The 24,975-nt window shown below is 35.8% G+C and overlaps 1 protein-coding gene across 5 annotated transcripts in view; it reads left to right on the top strand.

Annotated features, from left to right (window-relative positions):
* The window catches only part of CACNA2D1 (calcium voltage-gated channel auxiliary subunit alpha2delta 1), a 709,277-nt gene that overhangs the window by 466,463 nt on the left and 217,839 nt on the right, over window positions 1-24,975 (top strand). For all 5 annotated transcript variants that reach the window (XR_007150230.1, XM_047849277.1, XM_047849276.1 and 2 more), the window contains one exon: window positions 9,394-9,453. Coding sequence is in view for 4 of the 5 variants with exons in the window: in XM_047849277.1 (XP_047705233.1) it covers window positions 9,394-9,453 (60 nt within the window). In the remaining variant the exon portion in view is untranslated. The remainder of the gene's footprint in view (window positions 1-9,393; window positions 9,454-24,975) is intronic.

The raw sequence follows: 24,975 nt of genomic DNA, 5'->3' as shown, positions 1-24,975 counted from the left end.
GTATGAGATATGTTGAACAAGGTTTTCTGGTGATTCTTTGCAGGTGTCAAGGTGTATAGCTGATATAGAAATTAATTCAGTCAAACAGTCTTTTATTTTAAGGGGTTCCTAGCTGACTCAGTTGCTGGAGCATGTGACTCTTGACCTCAGGGTTATGAGGCCAAGCCCCACACTGGGCATGGAACCTACTTAAAAAAATGTTTTCTTAAATCTTTTATTGTTTGGTGCTTGTAGAGCATCCCCCCCTCATAATATAATCCCCCTGGTGATTATATTACCAGTTGTGTATTATTTATTTTCATTACTACTAAAAGGAGTTTTGCTGTTCTTATAGGATGATATCTCCTTTACCTTGCCTTCTGTATTCCAAGAGTCTGCCAATTTGTTTGGAGCTAACTGTATCTCTGAAGATTAGACTTGAAGCTTTGTGGTTAATTTCAAAAGCATTTCTTGAATATGGCAGATCCAGGCTGAAATCTATACAACATGATCCAGAAGCCATGTTCCAAAAGATTTTTTCACTGGACCATTAACAGAAGAATAAATGCTGATTCTTTATTCCAGACTAGCTTGATTTCAACAGCTTTTATTTATATGTTTTTGCATATATTATACTCCCAAAAGCTTGCACTAGAAAGAAAAATAGTGTTTGTATTATCAGATTTTTATTTCACATAGCTTGGAATCAAATCAATTGTAATAAAATGATAGGCTATGAAAAAAGAATTAACATGTAGCCTTACTTGCATCTTATATAGTATAAGATTTATATGTGATTTGGCTTAATATAATCACAGATTAATGTTTTACTATTAATTTTAATCTTCGTTTATGTCATGATTCCACTATTTACAGGAGTGTTAAAATATTTGAACAGATATAAATAATAAGACTCCATACTTTATTCCACTTGGTCAGTTTATTTATGAATAGTTTTAATTAAAATATATGTTATATATTATGTCGCCTGTTCTGTTTCTCTCAATAAACAATAGTCAAGATGGCAAACTCCTTTTTTTCTCCTCAGTAAACTCAAATAGATGAACTTGTGCTAAGTTATTTTATCAGAGTCGTTGGAATTTTTCAAATCACTAGAATATATTTTTCTACATTAAAATAGGATTTTATTAAAAATATATCTTTTGTGTCTTGGAATCAATTTGGGATTGCTCTGCTAGAAAAACAAAAGTGAGTTTGAAAAAAAGATAATGATTATAATTATGTGCTCATGTTTCATGTCATTAAACAAAAGCAGAAAGTCTTCAGAAGCGTATTTTAAGCAAGCATAAGTAAAACATAAAAACAGCATTTAGTTATCTTTGTAAGCATGGGCTTAGTAACCCATAGTTCTATAGTGAGACGGAATCGACATGTATTTGGATATGTTGTTTTGCTTAAGTATTGATTTAGCTTCTTTCAAACTGCATGAAAAATGCCTGCACAGAACGAATGATGATCTCCTGATGGAGAGAAGAAATAAGTGTGTTCTAACGATGAAGATACATTAAATGCATAGAGATGTGGTGCTAAAAAGTGGCCTTAGAAATAGGTCCAGCTTTGTTTACCTGAGAGTTCTTTTCTAGGCATTATCTTTACTTTCCAAAACCTTCAGCAAACCATTTCTCAAAACTCATTGACATTAAATTCTCATTTTCTTTTCTTTCGTTTTTTTTTGAACTTTATTTATTTATTTTGCAAGACAGAACAAGCGACGGAGGGGAGACAGAAAGGGGGGAGAGGGAGAATCCCAAGCAGGTTCTGCATTGTCAGTGTGGAGATTGATGTGGGGCTCAAACCACGAACCTTGAGATCATGACCAGAGCTGAAACCAGGAGTCCGATGCTTAACCAGCTGAGGCACCCAGACACCCCAGATTCTCATTTTCAATGTAAACCATCACTTGCAAGGATGGTGGTTTCTCCTTAGACATATCATCGCCACCCCCCTTGAAGCAGGTGGAGTTTCTCTTTGGCATTCATCCTGTATGCAACCTATCAGTTAGAAAGAAGAATCATCAGGGTCAACATCAGATAACATTCACGTTGTTAAACAAAATACACTCCAAACCATACCAAAGGATACAGACCAATTCATTACAGGGATTGCTCTGAGTAGGAAAATTGATCAAGGGAGGTGAAGAAGGAGAATTTCAAGGTTACTTGTAATATTTTATTTTATATATTAAAGGTTTTAGAGCAAACATAAAAAAGGATAAAGGTGAATTCTGAGTAATGGATTCAGACTATTTTTTCTATGCTTTTCAGTATTTTTAATCTCCCCCCAGATCACAAAAATAAAAAGACTTGTGGCTAAAAAGTGTCAGTGGCTAGCAGTACTCTCTTTAGAAACTTTTCTCTTCATGGAGCACCTGGGTGCCTCACTCTGTTAAGTGTCCGACTTTGGCTCAGGTCATGATTGGTGCTTGAGTTCTAGCCCCACATAGGCTCTGTGCTCCTGGACCCTGCCTCAGATTCTATGTCTCCCTCTCTCTCTGCCCCTCTCTCGCTCACACCCTGTCTGTCTCTCAAAAATAAACATTAAAAAAAATTTAAGAAAGGATTCTTTTATCTTCTTTAATTTTGAGATATTTCCATTTTTGATAAAAGCAGTACTTTTAAAATTTTGTTCTCTGTGTGGCACAATTTCACTGAAATAAAGTAAAATTAGCAAAACATGTATATTGTAACCATTAGAAAATCATCTGTCAATCACTGATCACATGATGTGTTTGTGTGTATTGTCTGTGTATGTGTGTGCTAGTTTTATATGGTACATGGATGTATATAAATACCCTTTAGAAGCAGGGATTATGTCCTATATTTTTATTCACTCAACACTTTTATATAGCAAGTATTTAGTAAATATTTATTGAGTAAAAGTAAACTCACTACATGTGTTATCCTAGATTTTTTCCCTCCTAGTCTGGATGTGTATTTACCTAGAGATCACAGTTATCAAGTGTTGAAAAATGCCAAATTTATCTCATCCCGGTTGACATGTTGGAATTTTGTAACTTTTTAATCTCAAATCCGAGTTTCCAGCCTGCCTTCTTCAGTCAACAGATCTTTTCCATAGTACCATTGTTTCTTTATAGAAATGTTTTAAATAGTATGTAAATATAACAGATGTGATTTTAAAAACATATAAAGCAATTTCTCTATACATTAAGATTTTCATAGTAATATCTTTGTTCACCAGGATATAGTAAGTTGCTCAAAGACTTTGATAGAATTCTGCTGGGCATATATATTTATATGAATTTTTTTAAGTTTATTTATTTTGAGAGAGAGAAAGAGAGAAAGAGCAGGGGAGGGGCAGAGAGAGAGGGAGAGTGGGAATCCCAAGCAGGCTCTGCCCTGTCAGCATGGAACCTGATGCGAGACTCAATCTCAGGAAAAGTGAGATCATGACATGAGCCAAAATCAAAGAGTTAGTTGCTTACCTGACTGAGCCATCCAGGTGCTTCTATATTTATATGAATTTAAATAAAAATTACTTATGCATTGTTTTATGTGCGCTAGAAAAAACCACTGTGCATTATTTGCCATTATTTGCTTATAGTTTTGGAAAGAGAAGAATATTTTTACCTTTTACATGAAACAGTATTAGATTTGGAAGTAAGGTGTTGTCTACTTGAGGTCTTCCCTACTTACTGTCAGCATAAGAAATGCTAAGGAAATGTCACACCTCACTATCTTTTTTCAGTATTTCACAAAATAAGGTGAGAAAACAGAACACTAATAATCTGCTCTCTCTTCTCATTCTTTTTATGGTAAAAATAAAATAAAACTGAGGTCATTTTATTACTTACTGTATTAAATCACTATATTCCCTGAATTGCTTTTGGACCACCATGTGGTGGCAAGAGATTTTATGTAGGGCAAAATACAGTGCAAATTATGAATCGTTAAGGTGCTTACATTGATTTCAGTCATGTATGTACATGTTGAAGTGGTCATCAGTGATTATAGTTGTAAAATAGCCTAGTCTATGAAGTCACGTTTGTAAGATTCAAATAGCAAACCCCACTGAGTTTATTAGCATATAAATAAGTAGAAAATATAAAGGTAGGTATTTATCTTCGATGCTATAAAATGTTAACTGAATTTCCTAAAATCCCATAGTTAGCAAATACCACCAGAATTTGAAATCCGATCTGTTTGATTGAAAAGTGTGTGTCCATCATAATATTATACCTCCAAAGTAATTGTTTGTACCTGTACACTTTTCTTCAAAACATAAAAGTCTGTTCAGTCACCTAAGTCAGCTATTTTCAGAAGGTATTGTTAGACCATTCAAATGATTACCCTGATTCTTTTGATATGTTAAGAACATTTGATGAAGATAGGCAAAACTCATTAGAGTAATAAAAAGTTGTCAACATAGGCATAACACAATAAATGGCTAATCCTTATTGAGTGTTAACTATTTGTACATTAATTACATAACATGCATATTTTACTTGAATTCGTCCATTGTGTATATCTATTACCTCTTTATTAGAAAGAAAAATGTTGACATTCTCTAGCCAAAGACATTGTTTTGATTTAGAGATGTTTCTTGAATGATGTTTCTAAGTCAATTCTTTATATTAACATGAGTATCAACATTATTGGGGTCTAAGTGAACTGTCATGATCCCTGAAGGTTTCCTTTCAAAGCTATTGAAGAAAATTCTTTGCAGTCAAATATTTCAGAAAACTTATATTTTCCTCTGCAATTAACATACAGTCTAGGAAGCATATTATATACAGGTTTGGAAAATAGTTTCCAAGAGAAAATGTATTCAGGTATTGTTAAGGAAAATGATAGAATTATTTCAGTGTATACCGTAGAATTATATTGCTCTTATTAGACTTTCATATCACCTGATAGAATTCAATGCTAGTGGAAGAGATAAGGATATGACAAAAAAGTGAAGGTTGAGAATGAAGAGGCCTTCAAGGGAGCTGATCTTTCTTTAATCTGATAAACCTCTCCCATTCTCTGTTTTGTTTCTTTTTCTTTCTTTCTTTCTTTCTTTCTTTCTTTCTTTCTTTCTTTCTTTCTTTCTTTCTTTCTTTTCCTTCCTTCCTTCCTTCCTTCCTTCCTTCCTTCCTCCTTTTTTTTGTTTTTTCTCCTTACAGATCAGTGCATATCAAAGTCTTTTTCTCTGACAAAGACTATTCTCTCAGGATCTGAGGGCAAGACCTATGTAAAGATAGCCTCCCAGCTGATATATGATGGTGCTGTTTGTGTTTTTAGTCTTTAGCAATTTCTAAACGTTTGCTGGGAAATTTGCCATTAGCCTGAAATATTTTTCTACCAGTGTTTCTGGTTTTGGTACTGCCATGTCTTCATATGTTTTCTAAAAGACTGAGGATGTTAACATTTTTGATGAGTTTAATGGAGACTAAAAATTGGTTTTGTGATATGAACGTAAGCTTCCGAGTCAGAAAGCTTAGGTCCACGTCCATTTTGTTAAGCTTGTGAGTGCTCAAAATAGTCTTGAAATGATTTTCTGTTTTAAATGCTCAAATCAATAGGTAGGTAGGGATGTGTATATTATTAATACATCTATGACGTTGTATATATACTTATTCTCATATACACATGTGAATTTTCATATACACATAGGCTGTTTTAGTTTTTTTGTTTTTGTTTTTTTTTTAATGTTTATTTGTTTTTGAGCGACAGAGAGGGAAGAGTGTGACCAGGGTAGGGGCAGAAAGAGAGGGAGACAAAGAATGTGAAGCAGGGCTCCAGGCTATAAGCTGTTAACACAGAGCCCAATGCAGGGCTTGAACTCACCAACCCCGAGGTCATGACCTGAGCCAAAGTCAGAGTTTCACCTATTGAGCCACCCAGGCGCCCCTGCTGTTTCATTTATAATAAAGCCATTTAATGAATTTGTCTGATTTATCTTAATAAGGGCAGAATTCAGTTCCAGTTTTCTCTCAGAGGAACTTGTGCCAAGTTGGGTCTTTTGTATCTGTACTTGGTTCGATTTTAATGTTTGATACTGTCTTAAACTGTACTATAAATTGAATGAGAAAAAAATACACATTTTTTATTCTGAATTAAGTTATTATTACAGGATATACTTATATAACCAATTATGATTACTATAGCCATAACTATAGTTATACACTGAGCAAATATTCACATTTTATTAGGTAGGAATTTTATCAGTCTTAACGCAATTTGCCTTATGGCATTTAACAGTAGATAATTGGCTTGAAAAGTAAAAATGTCACCAGAATGGAAGTTAATTAAGGACTTGAAGTGTCCAAAAGACATGTCAGTTTTCTAGAAGTCGTGGCTAGCTGGTCTTTTGCCACAGGAAAGAGCACCATCAGCAGCTGTTTCTATTAGTTCCTAATACAGACTTCTTAAGTGTAAAGTTCAGTCGAATGTTTTATCACAAATTTTACTAGATAAAACAGATTTCATTAAGTTTTAATGAACAAAGAAGTTAACAGACGTGCCTTTCATGATGATGCATTTATAGATTTCTGAGCTGGGCATATAAAACTTAGCAACTTTCAAGCTTCAAACCACCCTCTAAAATACACATTTTTTTTTCTTGTACATAACTATCTATCTTTAGGTTTCTACAGCCATTTCAAAGTCTTGCAGTAAATGGCATTACTTCATAAAATTAGTGTTTAAAAATTATATGTATAATTTTTATTATGTATATACTGTATATATATAATATATATAATAATCAGAAATAAAGGTGATTTGAACTCTCCTCCTGGGAGAATTGTCTTTTAGAAGTTTGTTGCCCTTATTCATCTCTCTTTCACTTTTTTTTAGAAATAACTAGCTGTGATGATTAATGTCATTATGGCTTGTTAAACATGGATTATGTTCATATTATAAGCCATGTGATTCTGGATCAGATCAGTTAAGTTGTACTTCGTTATGCTTTCCAGGGTTGATAACAGCATGGTAGTTAGAGTGGAGCTTTGAAAAGCATGTCTGGCCCTGAGGGTGAATGTCCCCGAGTGTGTTCTTTGTGGGACATCTTCCTCGTGTGTGTTGTGCAAGGAAAAATTTTAACATCCTTCTCCAAGACATAAAGACATTGAAAAGTTCTAATATTTCTTCATTGAAAAAATTACTTAACTTATTTATGTGTTATCCAATATTTTTGTTTAAATTCACAAAATGCTTGGGGTGCCTGGGTGGCTCAGTCGGTTAAGCGTCTGACTTTGGCTCAGATCATAATCTCGTGGTTCTTGGGTTCGAGACCCGTGTCAGACTCTCTGCTTACAGCTTGGGGCCCGGATCCTGCTTTAGATTCTGTGTCTCCCTCTCTCTCTGCCCCTTCCCCACTCGTGTTTGTTTCTGTCTGTCTCTGTCTTTCAAAAATAAATAAACATTAAAAAAATTTAAAAACAAAATGCTTAAGTTTATCATTTGTCGTATACATAGGAACATTTAGTTGTTCTTGTACTGCCTGTTAAAAATAAAGGAAGACTTGTATTCTGAATTCTGTCAAGAATATGCTTCTTGTTTATTTTCTCATTTTGTCTTTTATCTTCCCATCCTAAAGTTTCCCTACAAAGAAGTTGCTCCCATCTCTATTTACTTTGCCATTTTATTCACTTTTTGCTACATTTTCACACTGAATTTGACTTTTCAGCAGTATTGCAATGCAATATTACTGAAATGTATACAGTTTTTCCTTGATTTTTGCTTTGTTGAGCTTTTTCTTTTTGTTACGGATAGAAAACCTTCGGTTACTCTTCCTCATCTAATTTCTAACATTTACTAGCTCTTCTTCTAATCCATGTTTTCCTAGTGGCTGATAGACTGAAACCATTGTCCTTTTAAGCACACTGGAGAGTTTTCTTTTAAATTCGATTTAGGAATTCTTAGTTTATAAGATCTCCCATCAGGCAGTATTTTATAGCCCTCAGTAATCCCTCCTTAAAAGTTCAGAAAGTGAACAGATTATGGTTTTGAATAACTGAGAATTGAAGTCAGTAGTAATATAAAAACTGACATAAACGTATGTTTCCGTTATATAGTGAACTGGACTTCCTTTGGAAGAGTACTCATTGAAGCATAGTTCATAATGAAAGATCAGAAACCACTGATCTCGAACCACTAATCCACTACGAGATTTATACTTTTCTAAAACCTGATTATTCCTGTCCTTAAAAATGAGTTTAATATTTATTGTATTTACTGGTAATCTATTCCTGTTTCTGCCAGTCTTCTAGCTGTTGGAGGCAGGCCACGGGTGAACTCAACATTAAGTTGTCATTTCAAAGAGACAGCATAAAAATGAAATCATAATTAACCCTCAAAGTTAGATAGCTAACATTTACATTGCTTACTGCCTGGCAGGCACCTTTCGAAGCACTTTACATGTAGTAACTCATTTAATCCTTTCAACAGTCCATGAGGCCAGCTTTGGCATTTTTCACCTGAGAAACCAGAAGAGATTTAACGTTTCCCAGGTTTGCCCAGCTAGAATGCAGCAAGGTTGGTGTTTAAGCCTCGGCAGTCAGCTTTCAGATCTGTGTTCTTCATCGCTAAATGTCACTGTCTCTTGTAAAATCTTATCACATGGAAAGCATAATAGTAACACTGAGAAATACAAAGAGAAAAATTTGAAAACTATTAGAGAAACAAAAAAATAGAATTTATCTATAAAATGTCATTAGCAGACTGACAACAGACATGTTATCTCCAGCTGAACTTTTAACAGAGTAACATTTTAAAAGTGCTAAAGTAAAAGTCAGGCTAGAATTCTCTAACTATGCTAACATACAAGAGCGAATGTGAAATCAGGCCATTTTCAGTTGATGTGCAGATTCTGATAGTTTGGTACTCATAGGTTATCTCTGAGAGAAGAAGAATGTATTTCCTCCAAAAGGAAACTATTATATTTTTATGGCTTTTTGTAAAAACAAAACAAAAACAGAAAAACCTTAATATGCTATTAAGAACGTGCCTAGTTATAGTAGTTAGTACATATTTATTGATCTCTCAATGTCATTTCCTTTCTATTTATAGAGAAATACATGCTATCAAGGTATTTACTAAAGACAGGCGCTACCAAGATGAATATACTCTACTCATTCAAGCTTTTTCTAAAACTGAAATGTTAGCCATTGAAAGAAAGCACTCAGGGTGCCCGTATCCTCTGCTGCTGCAGAGCTAATAAGCAACGGTATTCAAGAATAGTAGGTTATTTATATTACTTAAGAGTTAATATACACATAGCAACTTTAGTAGATTAGATTACTGATTGAGGAGTTCTGCATCGTAAATAAGGAGTTTCTCGTGCTTTTTGCGTCCTTATAATTGATTTGAAAACCTCAGCACTGTGTGTATTCACAAGTGTGTATTCATGTGATCATTCAAATTCTAAGATACAATGTTTCCTTTTCAGCGCTTGGCTTTGGAAGCAGAGAAGGTTCAAGCAGCCCACCAGTGGAGAGAGGATTTTGCGGTAAGGATCCTTTTTAACCACTTAAGTAGTAACTTTTTGTGCTTGATTGTTATGATTACATCAAGATTTTTGAGTGATAGAATCTTAAGATGATATGAGACCAAAACACAGCCACATTTTGTTTCTTTAAAAAATTTGCTTTTGGGGCGCCTGGGTGGCTCAGTCGGTTAAGCGTCCGACTTCGGCTCAGGTCATGATCTCGTGGTCTGTGGGTTCGAGCCCCGTGTCGGACTCTGTGCTGACAGCTCAGAGCCTGCAGCCTGTTTCAGATTCTGTGTCTCCCTCTTTCTCTGACCCTCCCCTGTTCATGCTCTCTCTCTGTCTCAAAAATAAATAAATGTTAAAAAAAATTTTTTTTTTAAAAATTGCTTTTGGATAATCAGGGCCATTAAGTTAGTCATGATGTTCTTGCTTATGTTCCATATTAAAACAAGTCTTTGGAAATGTTCTCCTATAATCAAAGTTATTTATAAAATTAATGATACTAAAAGAGAATTACATTATAATGTCTGAATCATATTTATAGATATGAATATACTAGTTGGCAAACAAGATGCATTTTAACAACTTTGAGTGTGTGAGAATGATATGCATATTACAGTCACCTTGGTGGTGGGCAGTGTGATTGAAGTGAGAATGAATGAATTAAACTTTCTAAAATTTAATTGGTTCCACTTTGGCTACATGCAATCTTTCTTTTACTGTGGTCTACTTCCAGAAGTTCCAGTTGATATTAGCGTTTCTATATGTTTTTGATAAACTTTTGCTAATTATACAGATAGCAGAAATTTTCCTTGTAATCAGTTTTGTCTGCTTATTTATCTTTCATCTGTATTTCCTTCTCTTCATGTGTTCATCCATTCTTTCATCGTCTTTTTTTCTATCTCTATATCTGTGTATCTATCCGTATATCTATTAATACATCTATGAATGGATTCAGTATTTCAACTGACCTCATCTTATCTATTGATCTATCTATCTTGTTATAGCCAGGGGTACAGTGAAAAAGTTTGCCCTTAATAGTTAAAATATTTATCTTACATATTTGAATTATTTCATTTATAGTGAAAATCTCTATAGTTTCTGATCATAGAAAAATTCCATGTAACTAATTTTGGGCATGTTTAAAATAGGGTATGGGTGACAGCTTTATTGTACTATTAAATTGGTTTTGAATGTTGTAAACAAAAGTCTCAAATTTGAAGGGAAGAAAGTTGTGCTTCAGAGAACACAAAATTGAAGTTCGTGTCATGTAGATACAGGCTTAGTCCATAATCATTTGTCCTAGCTAAGTTAACAAAGATCAATTCATCATCCATAATATATAAAGAAAAAAATGGTGATTAAGTTAGAAACATAAGTTTGAGTATTGAGGGCAGATTTTAAGCTTATCCAATGAAGGGCTTTACAACGTTGTTAGTTTCTTTCAGATGAAAGGACAACAAGGTTGAATTTTTTGTTCTTGTTTCTCAAATAGACAAAAAGCAGCCACACTAATTTGCCCCCAAAGACATCCGTTTGGTTTAGTTAATATTAAATGGAAATTGCTCTTTTCCTCCCAACTCAGCGGTGGTATAGGAAAAGAAATGCAAAGGCATAACAGGTATGGAGCAAGACCGTGTATTCTGCTTAGAGTTGGTATGGTACAACTGGTGTTGTCTTGGTTTAAATTCTGAGTTAGTTTCAATTCTGAGAACTCAAAAAAAACATTAAGTTCACGCGGATCAGCTTTTGTAATATATTCCCTTGCTGTTCGTAAACTTTTCTTTGCATGAAAGGAATTTGGTAATCTTTCTCAGTCATCTATTAGTTACATGTCTTTTTTAGCTTCCGAGGGAGAAATGATGTGGTAAAGAATAAACTGGCAAGCAGGGATGTAGTAATGCCTTTATATCATTGGTGTTGTCTTATTTAACTCTTATGTTCTCGCTTTCGGGTTGTAAGAGATTCTTGCCCAGATATATTGCAAACTCCTTGATATCATAAAATCATTAACACTAATTCAACATTTGGGCAATGCTGTAATTCTCCTTGCAGAAGTAATGGGCAGTCATTGTAGAGGAACCAAGAAACTCTTGGTGTGTGTTAACCGTTATCATATTTTTCTGAATCCTAGCCATCATTCCTTGTAAGGCACCCAATCATTTATATATTGCTAAGGAAAGGAAAAAAAGAAGCCAATTAAATTATGATGCGTAAGCAATGTTAAGATGTGTTCTTATCTGTCAGATGTTAAAATGTGAAAAAATTTACCTTGAAATGTCATCGCTGTCGTCTCCTTTCTCAGTGCCTGTCCCCAAACAGTGGCACTGCTAGCGTAAGTCATGCAAGAAGACGAATCGGTCCCATAATGACACAGAAGCCATTACTAAATTGTACACAGTTAAATAGAAAATAAGTGGTTTTCTCAGTGAGTGTTAGGAGTTCTTGGCAAATAGTGACCACCGTGTAAGAGGATTCTTGAACAAATTCTGTTCTTAATTTCCCCCTAGATTACCTCACAATTTATTTAGGCCCTATGAACATATTGATTGACAGAAAAAGAGATTGTTAAAAGGAAAACAGGTTAGTCCACTTTAGAGCTCTGTCAACTCATTTCCTGAGTACCCTTCTTGAAGGACCGTCAACAATGTTCACAGAATATGTGTTGGTAATAGTTTGTACCCTGAGAATGGATATTTTCCATATCTTACCAGGCCAGCCATACCCGGTCTTTACAGTAGTCCTTCCTATTTCAAGAGCCCTTTGAAACGCCGTAAGTTATTTTATGTTTGAAGAATAGAATGTGAATTCAGATGGCCTAATCTTCAGATTCAAATATTGCAAAAATGAGACACTCTTTTTCTTTTTTTTTTTTTTTCTGGAAAATCAGATGATACTTCAATTCCTATATGTACCATGGTTAGACAAATCATTCCAAGCCATAGACAAATCAGATTTAATCATCAACATTAAATTTCCCCTTATTTTAGGAGAGCACACAAAATAATTGCAAGTTTTATAAGTACTTTAACCAAACATTTAAAAATGTTTAATTTGGAGCTAAATGCTACTGTATTCCAAAATGTCCTCTTTTTAAATTTTATAATCCTTTCATCTCTTAAGATAGAAAACTATTTGCATCGGTGCGATAGTTCTTTAATGCCACCCTTTAATAATTTAACACTGGGATGATTTAGAAGGCAGAAATGATTTCATAAAAGGTACATTAACATTTCAAAAAGATACAATATTCTGATTCTTCCCTCAAGTATTAGTAGGCAAATTTCATTAATATTACTTAGGCAAAATGTTGATTAACACTTCCTACTCTTTAATGTAGAGAAATCTCAGGAACAACAAGAACAAAAGGCAAAGCACTGAAATGCTGGCAACAAGGAAAGGCTCGTGTAATTCACACTCTCCCTTGGCGCCACTCAGTTCCCAATTGAATGTACAATTGCGGTAACAAAGGGCATACACTCTAAATGGATGAAGATTTATGCAGTCATGCATTTACAAGTTCAAACCAATATTTGTAAATAAGCTGCATCTACCAGCTGCCTTTCGGGTCTCCATGCAACTTACGGGTGTTAAAGGTGATATTTCATGTCACTTATGATGGACAGATTATTAAGGGCAGGTGGGAGAAGCAAAAAGAGAGCTTAGACAAGGAATTGTTCTGCATGAAATAATTGCTGTTATTTCTACCAAACAGATCTTTTCCAATTGCATTTGAAATCTCATTTGATTACATTGCAATGGTTGGTTAACTTAAGCAATTTTGTTTCCAACTAAGCCTGCAATATTAATTGTACTTACACATGTATAAACATAAGGGGTGCCTAATTTGTATTTTAATAAGTAGGATCTTTATGTATGGCTTATTAGCATCAGCGTGTTACTGCGCAGACTGAGTACAGACGGCTCGAAATTGGCCAGTAAATAAAACATTTGAGGAGCCTTTTTTTAGCTTCAGCTTTACAGAGAAGCTAAATTAGAAGGTGAAATTTTTTTTCTAGTGAAGTTGAACGTTATTGAGTGTCAATCACGTTAACTTGGTTCTCCTAATTTAGAGTTATTTTTATATATTTAAAAAAAATCACTTTGCTCAAATTGTAATTTGAAATGTTGCTTTTAAAGTTTTGTGTTTATAGGAGTTAAATAGGCACTGGCCTTATGTATTTAATTATTTCATCTATCTTATTCATTTCATGGAAATCCATCAGTTCTGTTGACTGAGGCACAAACAGTTATCAGTTTGTGAACTGTGAAAACATACTATATTTATTTTGGTTACCTCGTATAAAGATAAACACTATTCTAAGTTATACAGTGGTATAGGTTCTAGATACGAAAGAACTGACTTTTTAGGGATAAAAATTGGGGGAGTGGCATTCTATATTAATGAATAAATGAAGGAGTTTAGTAGATTACCAAAATGATTTTAGACTCTGACTGGATTTAGTCTTTTTTGAGTTTCTACCTTTGCTTGAATTGCCCTTTTGGGAGCAAGAGGTTGCCTATTTTAATGTTTTTGCTACATGTCTTTCAATTTTTTTTTTTTTTTTTTTTTTTTCCTTTTTTTTTTTTTTTTTTTTTTTTTTTTTCTGAAATTTATTGACAAATTGGTTTCCATACAACACCCAGTGCTCATCCCAAAAGGTGCCCTCCTCAATACCCATCATCCACCCTCTCCTCCCTCCCACCCCCCATCAACCCTCAGTTTGTTCTCAGTTTTTAACAGTCTCTTATGCTTTGGCTCTCTCCCTTTCTAACCTCTTTTTTTTTTTTTTCCTTCCCCTCCCCATGGGTTCCTGTTAAGTTTCTCAGGATCCACATAAGAGTGAGACCATATGGTATCTGTCTTTCTCTGAATGGCTTATTTCACTTAGCATCACACTCTCCAGTTCCATCCACGTTGCTACAAAAGGCCATATTTCATTTTTTCTCATTGCCATGTAATATTCCATTGTGTATATAAACCACATTTTCTTTATCCATTCATCAGTTGATGGACATTTAGGCTCTTTCCATAATTTGGCTATTGTTGAGAGTGCTGCTATGAACATTGGGGTACAAGTGACCCTATGCATCAGTGCTCCTGTATCCCTTGGATAAATTCCTAGCAGTGCTATTGCTGGGTCATAGGGTAGGTCTATTTTTAATTTTCTGAGGAACCTCCACACTGCTTTCCAGAGCGGCTGCACCAATTTGCATTCCCACCAACAGTGCAAGAGGGTTCCCGTTTCTCCACATCCTCGCCAGCATCTATAGTCTCCTGATTTGTTCATTTTGGCCACTCTGACTGGCGTGAGGTGATACCTGAGTGTGGTTTTGATTTGTATTTCCCTGATAAGGAGCGACGCTGAACATCTTTTCATGTGTCTGTTGGCCATCCGGATGTCTTCTTTAGAGAAGTGTCTATTCATGTTTTCTGCCCATTTCTTCACTGGGTTATTTGTTTTTCGGGTGTGGAGTTTGGTGAGCTCTTTATAGATTTTGGATACTAGCCCTTTGTCCGATATGTCATTTGCAAATATCTTTTCCCATTCCGTTGGTTGCCTTTTAGTTTTGTTGGTTGTTTCCTTTGCTGTGCAGAAGCTTTTTATCTTCATAAGGTCCCAGTAATTCACTTTTGCTTTTAATTCCCTTGCCTTTGGGGATGTGTCGAGTAAGAGATTGCTACGGCTGAGGTCAGAGAGGTCTTTTCCTGCTTTCTCCTCTAAGGTTTTGATGGTTTCCTGTCTCACATTTAGGTCCTTTATCCATTTTGAGTTTATTTTTGTGAATGGTGTGAGAAAGTGGTCTAGTTTCAACCTTCTGCATGTTGCTGTCCAGTTCTCCCAGCACCATTTGTTAAAGAGGCTGTCTTTTTTCCATTGGATGTTCTTTCCTGCTTTGTCAAAGATGAGTTGGCCATACGTTTGTGGGTCTAGTTCTGGGGTTTCTATTCTATTCCATTGGTCTATGTGTCTGTTTTGGTGCCAATACCATGCTGTCTTGATGATGACAGCTTTGTAGTAGAGGCTAAAGTCTGGGATTGTGATGCCTCCTGCTTTGGTCTTCTTCAAAATTCCTTTGGCTATTCGGGGCCTTTTGTGGTTCCATATGAATTTTAGGATTGCTTGTTCTAGTTTCGAGAAGAATGCTGGTGCAATTTTGATTGGGATTGCATTGAATGTGTAGATAGCTTTGGGTAGTATTGACATTTTGACAATATTTATTTTTCCAATCCATGAGCAGGGAATGTCTTTCCATTTCTTTAAATCTTCTTCAATTTCCTTCAGAAGCTTTCTATAGTTTTCAGCATACAGATCCTTTACATCTTTGGTTAGATTTATTCCTAGGTATTTTATGCTTCTTGGTGCAATTGTGAATGGGATCAGTTTCTTTATTTGTCTTTCTGTTGCTTCATTGTTAGTGTATAAGAATGCAACTGATTTCTGTACATTGATTTTGTAGCCTGCAACTTTGCTGAATTCCTGTATCAGTTCTAGCAGACTTTTGGTGGAGTCTATCGGATTTTCCATGTATAATATCATGTCATCTGCAAAAAGCGAAAGCTTGACTTCATCTTTGCCAATTTTGATGCCTTTGATTTCCTTTTGTTGTCTGATTGCTGATGCTAGAACTTCCAGCACTATGTTAAACAGCAGCGGTGAGAGTGGGCATCCTTGTCGTGTTCCTGATCTCAGGGAAAAAGCTTTCAGTTTTTCCCCGTTGAGGATGATGTTAGCTGTGGGCTTTTCATAAATGGCTTTTATGATCTTTAAGTATGTTCCTTCTATCCCGACTTTCTCAAGGGTTTTTATTAAGAAAGGGTGCTGGATTTTGTCGAAGGCCTTTTCTGCATCGATTGACAGGATCATATGGTTCTTCTCTCTTTTTTTGTTAATGTGATGTATCACGTTGATTGATTTGCGAATGTTGAACCAGCCCTGCATCCCAGGAATGAATCCCACTTGATCATGGTGAATAATTCTTTTTATATGCCGTTGAATTCGATTTGCTAGTATCTTATTGAGAATTTTTGCATCCATATTCATCAGGGATATTGGCCTGTAGTTCTCTTTTTTTACTGGGTCTCTGTCTGGTTTAGGAATCAAAGTAATACTGGCTTCATAGAATGAGTCTGGAAGTTTTCCTTCCCTTTCTATTTCTTGGAATAGCTTGAGAAGGATAGGTATTATCTCTGCTTTAAATGTCTGGTAGAACTCCCCTGGGAAGCCATCTGGTCCTGGACTCTTATTTGTTGGGAGATTTTTGATAACCGATTCAATTTCTTCGCTGGTTATGGGTCTGTTCAAGCTTTCTATTTCCTCCTGATTGAGTTTTGGAAGCGTGTGGGTGTTCAGGAATTCGTCCATTTCTTCCAGGTTGTCCAATTTGTTGGCATATAAGTTTTCATAGTATTCCCTGATAATTGTTTGTATCTCTGAGGGATTGGTTGTAATAGTTCCATTTTCATTCATGATTTTATCTATTTGGGTCATCTCCCTTTTCTTTTTGAGAAGCCTGGCTAGAGGTTTGTCAATTTTGTTTATTTTTTCAAAAAACCAACTCTTGGTTTCATTGATCTGCTCTACAGTTTTTTTAGTTTCTATATTGTTTATTTCTGCTCTGATCTTTATTATTTCTCTTCTTCTGCTGGGCTTAGGCTGCCTTTGCTGTTCTGCTTCTAGTTCCTTTAGGTGTGCTGTTAGATTTTGTATTTGGGATTTTTCTTGTTTCTTGAGATAGGCCTGGATTGCAATGTATTTTCCTCTCAGGACTGCCTTTGCTGCGTCCCAAAGCGTTTGGATTGTTGTATTTTCATTTTCGTTTGTTTCCATATATTTTTTAATTTCTTCTCTAATTGCCTGGTTGACCCACTCATTCGTTAGTAGGGTGTTCTTTAACCTCCATGCTTTTGGAGGTTTTCCAGACTTTTTCCTGTGGTTGATTTCAAGCTTCATGGCATTGTGGTCTGAAAGTAAGCATGGTATAATTTCAATTCTTGTAAACTTATGAAGGGCTGTTTTGTGACCCAGTATATGATCTATCTTGGAGAATGTTCCATGTGCACTCGAGAAGAAAGTATATTTTGTTGCTTTGGGATGCAGAGTTCTAAATATATCTGTCAAGTCCATCTCATCCAATGTCTCATTCAGGGCCCTTGTTTCTTTATTGACCGTGTGTCTAGTTGATCTATCCATTTCTGTAAGTGGTGTATTAAAGTCCCCTGCAATTACCACATTCTTATCAATAAGGTTGCTTATGTTTATGAGTAATTGTTTTATATATTTGGGGGCTCCGGTATTCGGTGCATAGACATTGATAATTGTTAGCTCTTCTTGATGGATAGACCCTGTAACTATTATATAATGTCCTTCTTCATCTCTTGTTACAGCCTTTAATTTAAAGTCTAGTTTGTCTGATATAAGTATGGCTACTCCATGTCTTTCAATTTTTTACTACTGTTTTCTTTTAAGAGTGTTGTCAATCTCTTCTCCTTATGAAGATAGATCAAAAGGAGCCACAATACAAAACTGATTTCTCCCAAAATTCCAGGCAACCAATTTATAGCAAAGAGGTATATTTATGGTGCTTACTCTTTTTGTTTCTGCATACATACGAATGTCCATAGTTAGAGCATTATAGTAAGCAAAGTTGAAAATAATAACCATGGGCTTTAAATTGTTAGTTATTCTGGGTGATACTCCTTAGCTGTTGTTTTTACACTGAAAAATAGAAGCTAAATATTTATATATCAATTACCTATATAATAACATTGGTTTCATATTTAATAATTTTAAATAGTTACTAATAATTTTCCTAACTTCACTTTCTAATTATTTCTGTTAAAGCAAGGCTCATATGACAGTACATGGCAGTACAATTGAACCCTCTAAAGTAAGACATCATGATAATATGTTTGGGACATTGTAAACTTAGATCTAAATAGAACTGTGTAAATGCTTCTCGTTCATTTCTGTCCCCCTCTCTGGAAGGGAGGGAGAAGTTGCAAAGGACAGCTATCACTGACTTAGGAAATGAGGAGATGGATGGTGGATCTCTGTATTTTCAAGACCAGTCTGCTGCCTTAGTATCCTAACCCTGAACTGATGGAAACGTTGCTAAATTATTGGGAGATTCCTGGAATGGTGCCCGTGTTCTAAAGATTCTAGCCATCCACAGCACCCAGAATCATCCTCGTTGCCATTTAAGCTAGAGTTGATTACCGGTGCCCACTTGTAGCTGTCAAAAGAGAGCTGTCTTAAACTTAGCTATTTCGTTAACCTCTCTATAAGTTAGGTTGCATTTAATAAAAATTTTGGACACCAGTTAATTGCATTAAGGTGGGGTTTACTGTATTAATTTTTATAAAATGTATTTCTTTTACTATATAAAATAAATAAAAAGATGAAGAAAAATGTGTAAGCCTTACAGATCACTGCAACTTATACACAATGCATAGTCTGCAAAGGTTTGGCCTGTAACCTTCTGTCCATTTTTTTCCCCCTTATTTAAAAAGTTTCAGTGACTCTCCGTTTAGCATAAATGGCAGACCAGGCCCTTCATGGTCTGCTACCCTCTTACTTTTCCTAAATTTTCTATTGCACCATCTCCGCAGCAGCTGTTACCATCCTGAAATTCTAAAACCGAAACAGAGTGAAACTTGACGTTTCTGTAAGGCGATGTTCTTTACTTCATCTTCAGACTTTTTAAAAACTGCTGTGCTGCCTCCCTGTGAAGATAGTTTTGCTAACAGTACAAAGGAAAGAAGGTTGATGCCGAAGATACAAATAGAATAATTTCTGACATTTTAGAAGCCCTCCATTCCAACATCTAAAAAATGTTTTATTTATTTATTTTGAGAGAGAGAGCAAGCACACGAGGAAGGGGCAGAGAGAGAAAGACAGAGGATCCTAAGCATGCTCCATGCTTTCAGTGCAGAGTTTTGCTCAGGGCTTGAACTCATGGACCAAACTGTGAGATCACGACCTGAGCCAAAATCAAGAACCGGACACTTTACTGAGGGAGCCACCCAGGAGCCCCCATCTTCAGACTTTTTGATGATGTCTGCCTAGGAATCTGCTCTTTCCAATTTCCTCTCGGGTTTGATCCCCTAATCTTGGATTTGTTGTCTGTTTTCTGTAGGCCCCTTATACCCAGTATATATTCCTATTCAAATATGTACTCATTGCATAATTTTCCTTTTTCTACTCTCTTTCAGCACTGAAATGTAAACTTTCTGGAGATAAGAACTATGGCTGATGCATTGCTAAGAAAATTGTAGTCTGGTATACAATGCATAACCCACAGTAGCCTATATGTAATTTTTTAAATTAAAAGTTACCTAGTTGTAGTTTTGAGATATCTATTTTTACTATAAACGTTATGGTCAGTTGTACTGGAGATATAGTGAAAAATTTATTTGAACAGCAGTTTTTATGTCTGAGTATATTTGTCCAGAGCCGTGGCATGGTTATAGAACACTGGGCTTGAAATTATGCAAGTCCGTTTCGAATTTTGTCTTTGCCACTAACTGGCAATACAATTTTCTGAAAATAACAGCCTTTTGAATATCAGTTTATGTAAAAATGCTTGCTTCTGTAGTCTCTACCAGCATAATTATTTCTGTTAGTTGCTCAATAATAGTCTCTCTATGCTCCTATGAACCCTCTCTCTCCACCAAGGAAAATGTTTTCTAGAAACCTCATGACTTGTGCATGTCTTCACCAAGTAGGTTGACAAAAGTCCCTGGATGGCTATTCACGTAGGCCAGAGAGCATCTCCTAACTCCCATTGCTGCTGTTTTCTGCTTGCCATCATTGCCCCCATGGAAGAATACAGTTCTGCTCAGCTTGCTGTCACCTGGTGCATCCCAGGCTGTCAGAGTGTGTCCTATGTAGACACAGAGTGAATGGCTCTATTCCCAACCATAGAGGTTTTTAAAAATATTTTAGTTAGTTAATATACAGTGCAATATTGGTTTCAGAAATAGACTTCAGTGATTCATCACTTACATATAACACCCAGTGCTCATTACAAGTGCCCTCCTTTATACCCACCATCCATCTAGCCCATCACCCCGATCACCTAACCTCCATCAACCCCCAGTTTGTTATCTATCATTAGGAATCTCTTGTGGTTTGTATCTCTTTTCTTTCCACACCCCCTTCCCATATGTTCATGTGTTTTGTTTCTTAAATTCCACATATGAATGAAATCATGTATTTGTCTTTGATTAACTTATTTCGCTTAGCATAATACATTCTAGCTCCATCCATGTTGTTGCAAGTGGCAAGATTTCATTCTGTTTGATGGCTGAGTAATATTCCATTGTGTGTATATATATACACCATATCTTCTTTATCCGTTCATCAGTCGGTGGACACTTGGGCTCTTTCCACAGTTTGTTGTTGATAATGCTGCTATAAGCATTACGGTGCATGGACCTCTTTGAACCTGTATTTTTGTGTCCTTTGGGTAAATACCTAACAGTATAATTGCTGGACATACGGTAGTTCTATTTTTAATTTTTTGACGAACCTCCACACTGTTTTCCAGAGTGGCTGCACCAGTTTGCATTCTTACCAGCAGTGCAAAAGTGTTCCTCTTTCTCTGCATCATCGCCAGCATCTGTTGTTTCTTGTATTCTTCATTTTAGCTATTCTGACAGGTGTGAAGTGGTGTCTCATTACGGTTTTGATTTGTATTTCCCTGATGATGAGTGATTTTGAGCATCTTTTCATGTGTCTGTTAGCCATCTGGATGTCTTCTTTGGAAAAAGTGTCTATTCACGTCTTCTGGCCATTTATTCGCTGGATTATTTGTTTTTGGGTGTTGAGTTTGATTAGTTCTTTATTTTTTTATATAATTTTTTTAATGTTTATTATTTATTTTTGAGATAGAGGGAGAGACAGAGTACAAGTGGGAAAGAGGCAGAGAGAGAGAGAGACACTGAATCCAAAGCGGACTCCAGGCTCTGAGCTGTCAGCACAGAACCCTGATGTGGGGGCTCGAACCCACTAACCGTGAGATCATGACCTGAGCACAGGTCAGACGCTTAACTGACTGAGCCATCCAGGCGCCCAGTTCTTTATAGATTTTAGATACTAACCCTTTATCCGATATGTCATTTGTAAATACCTTCTTTCATTCCGTAGACTGCCTTTTAGTGTTGTTGATTTTTTCCTTTGCTGTGCAGAAGCTTTTTATCTTGATGAAGTCCCAATAGTTCATGTTTGCTTTTGTTTCCCTTGCCTTTAGCAACATGTCTAGTAAGAAGTTGCTTCGACTGAGGTCAAAGACATTGCTGCCTGTGTTCTCCTCTAAGATTTTGATGGTTTCCTGTCTCACATATAGGTGTGTCATCCATTTTGAGTTTGTTTACTTTTGTGTTAGGTGTAAGAAAGTGGTCCAGTTTCATCCTTCTGCACGTTGCCGTCCAGTTTTCCAACACCATTTGTTGAAGAGACTTTTTTCCATTGGATATTCTTTCATGCTTGTTGAAGATGAGTTATTCACATGATTGGGGGCGTAGAGGGGTTTCTAAAACCTAGGTAAACAATATTTGAATGCGCCATTTGAAAAGACTAGAAGCTAATGCAAAACTCTATTAAATCAAATATTAAATTCTTAAAGTTAATTGCAATAAGAATAGAACATGATATCTACCCTCTTCACAAAGTTTATGTGTACAATACAGTGTTGCTGACTAGGTACGATGTTGTCTGGCAGATCTTTAGCTCTTATATACCTTGCTTAACTGAAACTATATGCCTGTTGATTAATAACTTGCCAATTCTCCCTCCCTTCAACCCATGGCAACCACCATTTCAGTCTTCGATTTTATTAATTTGCCTATTTTAGATACCTCATGTAAGTGGAATCATACAGTACTTGTCTTTGTGTGCCCAGCTTATTTCACTCGGCATAATGTTCTCAAGGCTCATCCATGTTTCCGTGTAGCAGAATTTCCTACGTTTTAAGGGCTAAATTATATTATGTGTGCTATTTTCACTACCTTCTCTTTGTAGATGTGTTCATCTCTTGATGGCCTTTTGGATTGTTTCCACATCTGGGAACAATCCTGGGACTGTTAGTATCTCTGAGATCCTGATTTTAATTCTATTGGATATATACTCACAAGTGGGACTGCTGGATCATATGTAGTTCTAATTTTATTTTATTTTTTGAGTAATCTTGATAGTGTTTTGTTTAGTGGCTGCACCATTTTGCATTCCCACCAAGAGTGTGCAAGGATTCCAGTTTCTCCGTCTTCGACAATATTGTTGTCTAATAGATACAGACTCAAACATAAGATCTGACACTGTAAGACTCCTAGACTAAAAGCTTCATGACATTGTTTTTGGCAGTGATTTCATGGATAAGACACCAAAAGCCCAGGCAACAAAAACAAAGTGGGACTTCACAAAAGGAAAAAAAGCTGAATAACAAAGGGAACAATCAGTACAGTGAAAGGTAACCTGCAGAGAAAATATTTGCAAACCATGTATCTGGTAAGGGGTTAATCTTGAAAACACATATGGAGCTCATACAAGCCAACAACGAAAGTAGCATCCCTACAGGTTTTTAATCACCAGGGCTCTGAAGCTGGTTCTCATAGTCCCTGTATCATAAAGTTCCTGAAGTAAAGAGTTCATTCATGGTTTATTTAATACTTCTCTCAATGGGGGCATAAACACCTTTCTTTAGGAGTCTTTGAGGAGACTTTTTTCTTATCATATCCTCCTCTTCCTCAGTGTCCCTTTGAACTCTCGTCCATGTATTTTTCCTTTAGGAAACAACCTGTTGACCTCCACCAAATGAATGTGTGAAAACAGATTCCTAAACCTTTTTTCAACTCTATATGTATATTGTCATAGTTCAAGTTCAGCATGGAGGACCCCACTGCTGTATACATTCATATCTCCAAAAACCTGTTTGAAATTAAATGAGATAGTTTATGTAAATATGCGTAGCACTTTGGAAGGTCTTCAAAAATGATCATTTTAATAGAGCAGGCACTACCTCCTTCTAGATGCATTTCTTCCAAAAAGTTGGCCTATTCCTTTTTTGTGGTTAAGTGCAGCTAGTTACAACTTGAGAAGGAAAATGTGCATTGTCCACAAGAGGCGGCAGATGAATACTGACTGAACTGACTTAAATTCTACTTAACTTACATTTCATTTATGGAGTAAGACTGCATTCGCATAGAATGACTACATTTGAAAGTGACCAGAGGGCATGAAGGTATCAAATTAAGTCTTTAATTATTTTTGATGTTTGTCTTTATCTGTGTATGAAGTTCTGGTGTGCTTGGTACCTAAAACAGCTCTGGTGCACCTTTCTATATTTAAAAAAAAAAAAAATGTATCTGAAGGGAACGTTAGGGGATATAGACACTAATACCTGTATTTATTTACTGTAGATCCTTGTGGACTGGGCCCTGGGGCAATAACTCCCTTCCCAGAGATAATTTTTATCTTAAGAATAACACCAGATGCTGGAATACTTTCAATTTAGTGGGGTTAGAGTTATGTTAATTACTTTGCTCACATTACTATGGCAAAGAGAATGCTTCAGGAATTGAAGAATCGGCCTAGAGAGCATTCTTTCTAAAGGGTTACCACCGTGGTGAAACTTGGAACTTTAAAATAAAGAACCTAAATTTGAGGAACAGACAATTTATGTAGGTCATGGAGTTCTGTCACTAATAGGATACATTTGGATTTGGGGGGCTGCCTGGGATAGCTGCCCATGAGGACTTCGGGTTTAGTGAACTGGTTTAGCAGGAGGGATATTATGTGTCCAGAATATAAGAAAGCCGCTGAAACAGGGTTTTGGCTAATGTTGAGAGTGTGTATTTATTGTACCCATAAGCTTAGTTTAAAAAAAAAAAAGAGTCTGTAAGTAGATAGAAGAAAGTTTTGAGATATCCCTGATTTAAAGCTGAGAGGTTAAAAAAAAATGGAAAGAAACCTAGAAAATATTCATCTACAAGTTTCAACAATTATGTAGCTAGACTTTAGCCCTGGATTTGAATACATATAAGAAAAATGCTATGGGACTTTAGGGGAATGACGAACTTGCCCCATCCGTGCAAAATGGCCAGTTTCTTGGAAGCTTATGCCTTTTGTTATCTTCTAACTTTCCAAAACAGCCTGTCAACAGATTTATTCCTCATCCTATCCTCTCTCTAATTAATCAAGACTTTCTTTTTTTCCTTTTACTTTCTCATCAGTATACAAACTTGTTTTGGTATCTTCTGTCATTAAATCAGTCTATCTATCTTGCCTCTTTTAGCTTCACCATACTTCTTTGCTATCTTATACTGCTAAATTCAAAGGAAATGTACACCCGCACACTCTCCATTTTCACCTTTGCCCGCTGGCCAGCCCAGTCCAGTCTGAGTGCACGCTGCATCTGTGTCACAACTGTTTTATAGTTCGCATTTACCTCCATGTCATCGAATCTAATGGGCATATTCTGTGGATCTTTATAATTGGTCTGTTGATATCATTTTATTTTTTTTTAATTTTTTTTTCAACG

The sequence above is a fragment of the Prionailurus viverrinus genome, chromosome A2 (assembly GCF_022837055.1).
Source record: "Prionailurus viverrinus isolate Anna chromosome A2, UM_Priviv_1.0, whole genome shotgun sequence".
Classification (NCBI taxonomy): Eukaryota; Metazoa; Chordata; class Mammalia; order Carnivora; family Felidae; genus Prionailurus; species Prionailurus viverrinus.
Note: the sequence above shows the minus strand (reverse complement) of the source record. Positions and strands in the feature narration are given on the sequence as shown.